The sequence below is a fragment of the Gossypium hirsutum genome, chromosome A05, assembly GCF_007990345.1.
Source record: "Gossypium hirsutum isolate 1008001.06 chromosome A05, Gossypium_hirsutum_v2.1, whole genome shotgun sequence".
NCBI lineage: Eukaryota > Viridiplantae > Streptophyta > Magnoliopsida > Malvales > Malvaceae > Gossypium > Gossypium hirsutum.
This window is the reverse complement of record NC_053428.1, coordinates 105,860,685-105,873,282: the sequence shown is the minus strand read 5'-3', so window position 1 is coordinate 105,873,282 and position 12,598 is coordinate 105,860,685. Positions and strand designations below refer to the sequence as shown.

The 12,598-nt window shown below is 38.1% G+C and overlaps 1 protein-coding gene across 1 annotated transcript; it reads left to right on the top strand.

Annotated features, from left to right (window-relative positions):
* Positions 1-10,691: 10,691 nt before the first annotated feature.
* On the top strand, positions 10,692-12,269 carry LOC107959624 (uncharacterized). Its single transcript, XM_016895717.2, has 2 exons — positions 10,692-11,663; positions 11,984-12,269. Exons 1-2 carry the CDS (start codon positions 10,909-10,911, stop codon positions 12,042-12,044), a joined length of 816 nt encoding a protein of 271 aa, XP_016751206.2. The 5' UTR covers positions 10,692-10,908; the 3' UTR covers positions 12,045-12,269.
* Positions 12,270-12,598: the final 329 nt, after the last annotated feature.

The window sequence follows — 12,598 nt, the reverse complement described above, 5'->3', positions numbered from 1 at the left end:
TGTGTGAAAAGTTTTAATTTGGATGGAAATTTAAGTCTCGATTTTGTATGATTGCTTGTGTATAAGTCCGGTAATGCCTTGTACCTTATTCCAACGTTGAATACGGGTAAAGGGTGTTTCAAGAACGACCCGTGCAACCTTAGGGAGAATTTTAGAAAAAATGGGCCCAAATACTCGTGCGAGCCCACACGCCCAGATTGGCCTTGCCCGTGTAGCCTACATGGCCTGGCTAAACATCCACACGCTCATGTGGTCCCACACACCCAAATTGGCCTTACCCGTGTGGCCTACACAGCCACACTCAAGACACCACACGGTCGTGTCTTGTGCATGGCCATGCCTTCGTCGATCACATGGCCATGTCTCACACAGGGCTAGCTACACGGCCAGGCACACGCCTGCGTGGTGTCGACAGTAGGCAATTTTGGCTTTTGCGGAAACCTCATTTTTCGCTATTTGGGAACACACCTGTTACAATTTTGATGAAAAATCCACTTCCGAGACCACCAGAACCTAAAATTGATCGATAAAACACCTTATTATCCGCTTAAACCGATACCAAAATGAACTACCACGAAATAGACAATCCTTTAAACCAGAAAAACCCTTACCTTCGAATGAACAATAGTGATTTGTACCACTATAACACCGATTGGGAGCCCCAACCTCTTAATCTCTTCTTAAACACAAAACAACTCCATTATTTATCGATTCTTTAACCCAAAATAGTTACCAAACTTATTGTACTTACCAAAAATGCACAAAGAACACTGAAAAATCGGAATATCGAGAGTTCTACCAACAAGGAAGCAACTAACGTCAAAATTTTTTGAAAGGGAGAGAGAACATAAATTTTGAAAAAAAAAAGAAACTGATAACCCCTAATATCCCAAATCCCCACTATTTCCTCAATATCAACCACTTCAAAATTTTAATTCCACTGAAATTCTATCACAAAATCGAGCAAAAATAATACCAACGCTCGCGTAGGGATTCGAATACAAGACCTCCAACACACCAACTCCCTTACCACTTCAACCAGCAGGCTCATTCTGATATGAATTAGCAAACAATTTTATATAAGCCCACTCAACAAGGGTAAGGCTAGAATTAGAAAAATAACAAAATTTAGCAAAGATGCAACTTGAACACAAGACCTCATACACACACCCAGAACACTTAACCACTAAAGTAAATACACAGTTGTGTCAGATATTTTTAGACACAAACATAAATTATTCAGGGCGTTACAGCTCTACCCCATAAAAGAAATTTTGACCTCGAAATTTACCTGATCAGAATAGATGAGGATACTACTGACGCATCAAGTGCTCAGATTCCCACGTGGCTTCCTCAGTGCCATGATTCTGCCACAGAACCTTTACTAATGGTATGGACTTCCTCCTCAGAACTTCAATATTATGCTCCAGAATCTGGATCGACTCCTCCTCAAAAGTCAAATCCGGTCTAATGTTGGTCTCCTCAAGAGAAACAACGTGAGATAGATCAGACCAGTACCGCTTCAACATCGAGACATGAAAAGTATTGTAGATACGGTCCAACTCTAAAGGTAACTCCAACTGATAAGCGATTGGTCCCACACACTTTAGAATTCGATATGGCCCAATGAACCTAAAGCTCAGCTTGCCTTTATGACCGAATCTCAGAATGTTCTTCCATAGAGGGTTAAGAAAGACGAAGTCCCCCACAGAATACTCAAATCTCTCCTTCTTAAATCTATATAAGAATTTTGTCTATCACAAGCCGCCTTCAGACGAACCCAAATCAGTCTAACTTTATCTTCAGTCTCAGAAACCAACTCAGGACCCAAAACCCAACGCTCACCCAACTCAGTCCAACATAACGGAGTACGACACTTACGACCATAAAAACCTCGTAAGGTTCTATTTGGATGCTAGCCTGGAAACTGTTATTGTAAGCGAACTCAGCTAGTGGCAAATAGTTCTTCCAACTACCTCTGAAATCTATTATACAGCTCGGAAACATATCCTTCAGTATCTGGATCACGCTATTAGATTAACCATCGGTTTGATGATGGAACGCAGTACTGTAATCCAATCTCGAACCCAGAGCCTTGTGTAATTTCTTCTAGAATCAAGAAGTCAAGCGAGGATCTCTATCAGAAATAATAAAAATAGAAACCCCATGTAGTCTTACAATCTTACAGATATAGAGCTTCGCTAACTTCTACAAAGAGTGGCTCGTCCAAACCGGAATAAAATGAGTGGACTTGGTCAATCGATCCACGATGACTCAAATAGAATCATTCTTAATGGGTGTTTAGGGTAACCCACTAACGAAGTCCATCGTCACTCGTTCCTATTTTCATAAGGGGATTTTAACGGGTTGGAGCAAACCCGAAGGCAACTGATGCTCAGCCATAACTTACTGGCACGTCAGATATCGAGCAACAAAATCCGTAACCTCATGCTTCAAACCCAGCCACCAGTACAACTCACGAAGATCGCGATACATCTTATTACCACCAGGATGAATACCATAAGGGCTACTATGTGCCTCACTCAGAATCAACTTCCTTAAATCTGACCTCCAAAACACAGAACACTATCATTATTCAACCAAAAAATTGAAGTACTGCCACTCTCAACCTGATGAAACTACAAACCCAAAGACTCAGCCTCTAGCTACTTAACGTGAATCGAATTAATCCAAGTCGGCTTAACTTGTAACTCGGCTAACAGACTCCATCGTTAAACAGAATAAGGTGAGTGAATATTACTCTTAAATCAGTCATGGCTCTACGAATGAGAGCATCGGCCACTACATTGGCCTTACTAGGATGATACTTTATCGTGCAGTCATAATATTTGAGCAGCTTGATCCATCGGCACTGTCTAATATTCAACTCTTTCTGAGTAAGAAGGTACTTGAGGCTCTTATGATCAATGTAGATCATGCATCTCTCACCATACAGATAGTGCCTCCAAATTTTTAACGAGAAAACCATCGCAGCCAATTTGAGATCATACGTCGGATAATTCTCTTCATGTGTCTTAAGCTGATGGGGATGCATAAACTATTACTTTACGGTCTTGCATCAATACACATCCCAAATTGATGTGCGATGCATCACCGTATACCATAAACTCTTTACTGGATTTAGGCTGTATCAGAATAGGAGCCTGAGTTAGAATAAATTTGAGCTTCTTAAAGCTCTATTGTTATGCATCAGTCCAAACAAAAGGAACACCCTTGCACAAAAGCTTAGTCAAAAGAGCTGCAATCAGAGAGAAGCCCTCGACAAACTGCCGATAATAACCCACTAGATCCAGAAAACTGCAGATTTTAGATACGTTCTTAGGTTGTTTCTACTCAAGCACCGCCTTAATCTTCCTCGGATCCTCTCAGTAGACATTACGTACCTTAGAAAAGTTACCTCTTGCAAACAGAACTCACACTTACTCAACTTAGCGTAGAGCTACTTCTCTCAGAGTATTTGAAGCATTACTCTAAGATGTTTATCATGCTTATCCTCGGTCTTAGAGTAAACTAGAATATCGTCGATGAAAACCACGATGAACTGATCTAGATATGGCTGAAAGACTTGGTTCATCAGATCTATGAATACAGCCGAAGCATTCGTTAGACCAAAAGACATAATTAGGAACTCATAATGTCCTTAACGAGTTCTAAATGTAGTATTATGAACATCCATTTCCCTAAATCTCAGCTGATGATACCTAGAACGGAGATTAATCTTCGAAAACACTGAAGCCTCTCGAAATTGATCAAACAAATCATCGATTCTCGGAAGTGGATGCTTATTCTTTACTGTCAGTTTATTCAGTTGCCGATAATTAATAAATATCCTCATGGTGCCATCTTTTTTCTTCACAAACAGAACCGATACTCTCCATGGAGACACACTAAGGTGGATGGAACCACGATCCAAAAGCTCTTGAAGTTGAGCCATAAGCTCTGTAAGCTCTTTTGGTGTCATACGGTATGAAACGATAGATACGAAACTGTACCCAGTAGATGCTCAATACCAAGCTCAACTTCGCTATTTAGAGGTAAACCCGGTAACTCCTCAGGAAAGAAATTTGAAAAATCCCTTACTATTTTGGTATCCCAGATAGAAGAGTCTCAAAAAACAGAAACACTGACGTAAGCCAGATACGCCTTACACCCTTTTCGAACTAGTTTTTCAGCCTCAAGAGCGGAGATTACATTGGACAGATAATCTCGACGCTCACCAATCACATCCACTTTCTTATCATTCTCATTCCTTAGAATGACCCTCTTAGTTGCGCAATCCAAACTGTTGCGCAATCCAAACTGACTCGGTACTTAACCAACCAACCCATACCCAAGATCAGATCAAACTCCCTTAACGGTAACTCCATCAGATTTTCCAGAAAAATAACCCCTTGCACCTCTAACGGAACATCCCTATACAGTTTACTATCTCGAATAGACTGTCTGAACGGACTCAGTACAGTGATCTCACTAGAAGTCTCTCAACAAGAATCCCTAGGTTTTCAGAAACGGAACTAGCTACGTAGGAGTGTGTAGGACCGATGTCTATTAGAGCAGTATAAGGTACATCAAAAATAAAGAATGTACCAGTGCAGGTTGCCTCACCTTTGTCTGACTAGCATCTCTGCCTGGTGCTCTCTGTCTACGGCCGTGCCATTACCACCCTGGCTAGTCCACAGTAGGAGTGTGCAAAATTTGGGTAAAATCGAAAAAAATTTGGTTAACCGATCGAATTCGGTTAATCGGTCGGTAAACCAAATTAATTTGGTCGGGGGTCGGTTAATAATTTTTTGAGTTTTTCGTTAACAGTTAATTCAATTCGAAACAGATCGGTTAACCGAATTTTTTCGGTTTAACCGAAAAATTAATAAATAAAATTATAATATATAAATGGCCCACTATTCACTCAAACCCAATCCAACATAAACCCAAATACCCAATCTAATATATATTAACCCAAGTACCCAACCCAACCCAATCATAAAAATTAAAAAAAAATTAATAAATAAAAATAAAAATAAAAATTTAAAACTAAAAATAAAAATAAAAAACATATAATTTTATACAAATAATTTGGTTAATTCGGTTAATTCGGTTAATTTGGGTAATTCGGGTAATTCGGGTAATTCTGTTAATTCGATTAATTAGGTTAATTCGGTTAATTTTATACTTATTTTAACCAAAAATTAATAAACATATAATTTTCGGTTCGGTTAATTTTTTTGAAAAAATTTCAGTTCGATTAACAGTTAAAAATTTTGAAAGGTCGATTAATTCGGTTAATGTTATTTTGGGTTGGTTAACCGATCGGTTAATTGATTGAACATCTCTAGTCCACAACCCTTAGGTGGCTGCTAAGCCACCCTCGGAGGCTGTACAGTACTTGGTCCCGAAGCTTGCATCTGATCTGCCCGCTGTAGGCACTCTCTAATACGGTGCTCTAAAGACCCACACCTCAAACAAGCTCCTATCCTCCTCCAACACTCTCCCGGATGGCACTTACCACAATTTTTACAAAGCTGAATCCCAGCAGGAGCCATAAGAATCCTCACTCTAACCAACACATCAAGTCCGACCTTTTTCTTAGGCCTCTAAATTGAACTAGAGGGCTTCGAATCCATCTTATTCTTACCTCTCTCTCGGTCCTTATTTTGGCGCTTCACACGCTTAACTTCCTCGGCGATCTTCACATTCTCCACAAGAACAGAAAACTCGCGCTCCCTCTGTTAAACAATCAGAATCCTCAAACTATGCTTTAGATCGTCATCAAAGCGGACGTACTTCTCATACTTAGACACCATCATGCCTCGAGTGTAACAGCTTAACTTCAGAAGCTTGGCATCATACTCGGCCACAGATCTATCACCTTGCGTAAGATTCATGAACTCACGCCTACGAGCATCTACATAGCTTGCCTCCACATACTTCCATTGGAAAGCAGTCTTAAAGAAGTTCCAATTCAGACGATTAGGCTAAGTACCCTTCTTAACCGATAACAAACACTGAAATGCCTCGTTATGAAGCAAAGAGACTGTACCCTTAAGTTTCTGCTCAGGTGTACAATCTATATTGTTCATAATCCTCTCGGTGGCCTCCAACCAATACTTGGCTACAATAGGGGAGACTCTAGTAATGCTCCTAAACAGCTCAGCACCATTGGATCGGAGTTGTTCAGTTACTGACCCACAGCCCCCAAATCCAGAATGCAGTCTAGTGACTCTCTCCAATATCTTCAACATAGCTTGGGACAGTACGTCATCCCCAGTCGAACGGCTTTGAGACCCAGTTTCAGTAGCAGGCGACACCTGTGTCTTACTCGTATCTAAGTTTGGCATACAGCCTAGAAAGGAAGACTCAGCTCGAGCCCCTCTACGGCCTCTACTGCGGCCATAAATACCACGTCCGTGAATTCCACGAATGCTCATTGTGTATTTCAAATTTTATCTACATTACAAAGTTTTATGCATCAATTCCAGTATTTATTAGCAAATATTTTATGCATAGATTATTAGAAGTTCAAAGATGTTTTCACAAGTTCTGTCTCTCACTATTTCAGTACAGTTTTAGAAAGTACTATTTATAGTGTTTTCAGAATATACTATCTAAGTTCAGAAATACTTACAGGATCAGCGCCGAAGACTCGGTGTATCACATATTTCCTCAAATTATCCAAATTATTTGAAAACCAATCAATTTTAAAACACAATTTTAGAACCTAAAATTTACAGCCCGAGTTTTACAGCCTAGCTCTAATACCACTAAATGTAACACCCCAAACTCGGCCTAGACGTTATGGCCGAATTTGGAAGTGTCACAAGGTAGGGTTTTGAAAATAGAGTCATCTCGTCAAATCATTAACGTTTCATAATTCATATTCATTTATGCCAATTTTCAAAAGTGTTACTTAGTCCATTTATTTTCCAAAACGTAATTTCCGACGGAAGTCTTAAAACCGTTATATTTTTTTAAAAAATACAATTTGTATTTTTAGAAAACCCTTGTTTTAGTAAAAACCATGGTTTTTAAACATCAGACGCAAATAAAGTACTAAAACGAAAATCCAAATCTAAAAATCAACCAAGAGGTCTGGAGAGTCCAATTATTACAAAATTTCAGAAATAATCCTTAAAATAAAATAAAAACCATAAACTTTATCAGTTTACGAACTCGTGGTCACCGAGAGGCTCTGTCGCAATGATCCACTTAAGTCTGTGGATTATTTGAACAGAACAGATAAACAGGTGTGAGTTTTCATAAACTCAGTGTGTAACCCAACAGAATTAAGCATGCAAACATACAAAGATCTCATATACAATCAAATACAGATTCGGGCTCTTGCCCATTTCAGATGTAGTAAACAGAATTAGATATACAGATCAGTTATACAAAATCCTACCCCCATCCTCTACACATCATCTCTAACGATCCCAACACACCATATGGGGTTAATAATACCCATCCATCCCTACACACCATATTGTACACTTCCTCCACATATATCCAATCCCACCCCAAAATAGATACAGAATTAACGGATTAAACAAGCTCAACATGCTTAAATACAGATAATAGATATACGTCTAACAAAATAATCGAACATGTATAACTGTATCATACTCAGAACAGAATATCAGACTATCAGATTCCATAGTTTTAGGGTTTGGTTAGCCGACCTTATAGTAGGCCCATAGTCGATCGAAACGACCCGTGCGGCCCTAAGAGAAATTTTTTAAAAAATGGGCCTACACGCCTGTGTGGCCCACCCGCCTAGATTGGCCTAGCCCGTGTGGCCCACACGACTACACTCAAGCCGCTACACGGTCGTGTCTTACTCATGGCTATACCTTCATTGATCATACGGCCGTGTCTTTCCCACACGGCCAGCCACACGGCTAGGCACACGACCGTGTGGCGTCAATAGTAGGCAATTTTAACTTTCGCTGAAACCTTATTTTTTATTATTTGGGAATACACCTGTTACAGTCTTGATTCAAAATCCACTTTCAAGACCACCAGAACCTAAAATTGATCGATAAAACACTGAATTAGCCGCTTAAACTGATTCCAAAACGAATTACCATGAAACATACAATCCTTTAAACTATAAAAACCCTTACATTCGAATGAATAACAGTGATTCGTACCACTACAGCACCGATTGGAAGCCTCAACTTTTTAATCTCCTCTAAACACAAACCAACTCCATTATTCATCGATTCATTAACCCAAAATAGTTACCACACTTACCGTACTTACCAAAAACGTACAAAGAACACCGACGAACCAAGAAATCGAGAGTCCCACCAACAGAGAAGCAACTGACGTCAAAAAATTTTTAGAGGGAGAGAGAAGAAAAATTTTGAAAAAAAAAACAAATAGTTACTGATAACCCCTAATATCCCAACTCCCCACTATTTCCTCAATCTCAACCACTTTAGAATTTTAATTCCACCGAAATTCTATCACAAAAACCGAGCAAAAATAATACCCAAACTCGTATAGGGATTCAAACACAAGACCTCCAACATACCAACACCCTTATCACTCGAACCAGCAGACTCATTCTAATATGAATTAGTAGACAATTCTAAATAAGCCTACTCAACAAATGTAAGGCTAGAATTAGAAAAATAACAAAATTTAGCAAAGATGGGACTTGAACCCAAGACCTCATACACACAATTGTGTCAAATATTTACATATACAGCAATAAATTATTCAGGGCATTACAATGTGCGCTAACAATTGGAATTTCTGATTTTTAAGTTTTTTTTGACACTTTAACAAGACATAAATAAGGAAATAAAGAAAAAAAAACATAAGCAATCGTCAAAGGATAACACAAAGATTACAAAAAAAAAGGTCATTGAAGTGAATTCCCAAACAATTCTCTATCAAGATTCAAGATTCAAGATTCAAGATTCCAAACTGATTTCCAAGGGGGTTATCATGGATTTCTTTTATTTTAGTGGTCTTATTGTATTTTTTGTGTTTATTCTTGCAAGAATGAACTAAATCTCTTAATACCTACGAGAGATGAACCTTAAGATGGATTCTATTGTTTGATTTCTAGTTTCATGCAATTAAATCTTAGTTTCTTTGTTTTCAATTATGAATACTTAATTACTCTTGAGTTGATAATTCTAGAGTGTTGATCCATGTTTGATGTACTTAAGAAGATTAGAACTTGCAAAATTGAATGAAGTTGCATGCAATCCTAAAAATAAGAAGACATAAATCTACCGGATTAGAGTCAAATCTAATAGGGGATTCATAGAGCGAATTAATACAATAATAGGGGTTTAAATTAGAAAGAAATTTCAATTAATCAAACCTAGTATTAGTTGCTCTTATGCTCAAAAGAGATAATAGCATAAATTAGAGATTTCTACAAATCAAAGAATTAAAATAAAAAGTTAAAAATTATAAATGAAATCTATATGGATTCTTACCTAGGTATTTTTTGTCACTTGATTGATATTCGACCGTTTTTGTGTTTTATTCTTTGATGCAATCATTAGTTAATTTAGATAGTTTATTTTAAATTTTAATTGATCATTTAAATTGTTAGATTAAATAATAAAAAAGTGATGATTACTAATAATTGTAGTCCCCGACAGAACGATATTTATGTTCACCATATATAACCATACTATTAATTAAGAAAAGCAAAAATATTTAACTTCTCTATTCGGGAGAAAATACTTTTAAAAAGCTAAAAATTTCCCTCAAAAGTTGTTTGTTTAGCATTCCTTTTATTTCAAAAGTATTTTTAAAAGGTACTACTAAACACAGCTTAAGAAGATGGTACCTGCCCTAGGCTGAATGAAACAGTAAATAACTTGTTCCCTAGTTGATCGTTTGCTCGTGCGGTGTGGTTTGGATGTAATCCACCTTGAGATACGAAGCCTCCGACGAATTTAACTGTATTGATTCGGTCCAACCACAATTGCTGCCACCAGTTTTGTAAGGTAAATGAAGCACAACTTCATTACACCACATTTGCTGTTGTTTTGTGGCTCATTTGGAAATAGAGGAACAATAGAATATTTAAGGACCAGAAAGCTAGTCCAGGTCAACCGGTACGCATATTCTATTGTGCATTGGCAACCACCTTTGGCGACTTCTGTCAATGTAAACGTCGGTGCGGCTTTGGACTTAAAAGGGTGAATTGCTGGGCTATGCGCTATTGTGCGAGATGGGAATGACATACTACTAGGAGGCCCTGCACGGCGAATGGATGAGTGTGCGCAAGCAAGTTGGGTCGAAGCTTGACAAATCATCATGGGTTTAGAGCTAGCTCCCAATGGGTTTTAGAAACATAGTTGTCGAATATATGTTACTTATCTGGTAAGACACTCAGATTTATTTGTTTTAGATAATATTATTTTGGAATTAGAGAAGAATGGTATAAAAGTCATCTCTAATTCTTTTCAATAAAAAAATGATAAATTAAAATTTTCTTCCTAATTATATAAGGTAGTTAATAACAACTTTATTAAATTGAAAAGCCATCACTTTAATCACTCATGCTTTCGTTTACACTAAATCCAGCTTAACGTGTACTTATTGTCACTTTGTAAGTCATTTTATTCCATTTCCTTGACTTTTTCGGTGAAGAGAGTAATCAATGTCCAAATCCCACGAATGAAACCAAAACACAAAAAGTCAAAATGTAGATTCCGTCTAGAAGAGGTGATCAAGTTGAGCTTTGAAAGATGACATTTGGAACAAAAATGGAGAAAAGAAGAAAAAAGAACACCCCTATTACCTTGTTATCCCATCCAGGACGGCAATGACTTTAGGCACCCTCTACGTTTGCTTAATTCATGGTCATTTATATCTCTCACATGTATCAAATTCCAGCTTCACTTGGTCCTAGCCAGAATGATGCTTGACCGCCGGTACAGAGTTGCCGGAGAACAGATTTCTTCATTCAATCCGGCCTACAAGATTCATAATGACTGTGATGGAACAGGAGATATTGAATTTGATTTCTGGAGTGAGCGTGAAGCCTGGTATTACAACAGCAACAACTTGGATGATGTTGATGTTGATGGCAGTGAAGTTGAGTTCCAAGTTGAAGCAGCATGCGATGGGGATAGTCCCTCGCCTTTATGGGGAGCTAATAAGGTGAATGATGCTTCTCCTCTTCTTCCCAACAACCACTTTTACAGTTATATTTCTCCTACAAGACGGAGACAAATGATCGAAGAAGGTAGGAAAGAACTAATGGAGATGATCCGTAACATGCCTGAGTCTAGCTACGAGCTTTCGTTGAAAGATTTAGTTGATAAGCAAAATTCATCGGAGACGGTCAAAGAGAAAGTTGTTTTAGAAGAAAAAGGCTTTCGTTTGGAAACAGAGATTCGTACCAAGAAAAGAACGGCAAAGGCAAAGACTGGTTCATTATCCAGAACTGCTAGTATGGAAACTGATAGGCTCTTGTTAAAGATGTTTTTCCCAAGCCATTTGAGCTTCAAGAAGAAATCAATGGCTGAAAATAGCTCCAAGGTTTCCCCAAGTCCATCATGTGAGGGATCCGAGATGCCGGTCGATAAGCAGTGGTGGATTAAAAGGATTTTCATCCAAAGGGATCATAAGAACAAAGAAGATAGCTGCAAGAACAGCAGCAAAAGCAGGTAGTTTTGCTGTCTTATTTGAAACTTCGTATTTGTTATGTAGTTGACAAAAACTTTTATATTATCAAGGGGTCCAACTTTCAACACGTCTAGTGTTGTATTTTCCGGGTGTTTATGATCGATCATAGTCCTGAAATTTTGTCCCCAACCTCGAAGACTGAACAGGGCATGGGACACTTTTTCGATCAAGGCGCTCTCAGAGCTAAAACCAAATATAAACATCCCAAGAACACAATACTATACGTGTTGAGGGTCTGACCACTCAACAATCCAGAAAAAACATGCAAGTCTTTTGTTTATAACTGTTAATCATGGTGCAGGGATGCAAAAGGAAGTTCCTTGCCTCGTTGCTGGCCATTCTTCTTTTCCAAGAAAAGATAAGCAAGAAGGCAAGAGATAGGGAGATATTTCATCATCTGACAGAGATAACAGAAGAAGCAAAAGCAGACAGTTTTAATACAATGATGACATTAGTCTCAACCAGACACCCCATCTGTAAGATCTAAGAATTTGAGATGAAAAGCTGAGATTTCTAAAACAGGAGTTTATCCCTTTTGTTGTTTGTGTAGCCTGAAAACAGGTCTAATAAAACAGAATTTTATTGAACTGCTTTTTACTGTTTTTCCTCATTGATATTTTAATTTATTTTATTATATAATTCTTCAAATATATTGTTATTTACAAATCAAAATGTATCAAAAGAATATCACATAATTTCAAGCATATATTTCTAGAGCTGTGCATTGAGAAGCTCATTCCAAGTGTCTGGAACACCAGACAAGCACCAATGCAAGCAATCATGGGCTTTCATACCATAACGTGAAAAGTGAACCTCATCTCTTAGATCAGATAGAGCAGTTATACCCAAAAGCTTCACCCTGGTATTATTAAGAGCGGCTGCAACAACCTTCCCGCTCGATTCGTCTTTGAGGACT

Bases quoted from the DNA above. Each gene is read 5' to 3' on its own strand.
- LOC107959624 (XM_016895717.2), top strand. From the start codon at position 10,909: ATGATGCTTGACCGCCGGTACAGAGTTGCCGGAGAACAGATTTCTTCA. The intron at 11,664-11,983 runs GTAGTTTTGCTG...ATCATGGTGCAG, and splicing joins AAGAACAGCAGCAAAAGCAG to GGATGCAAAAGGAAGTTCCT.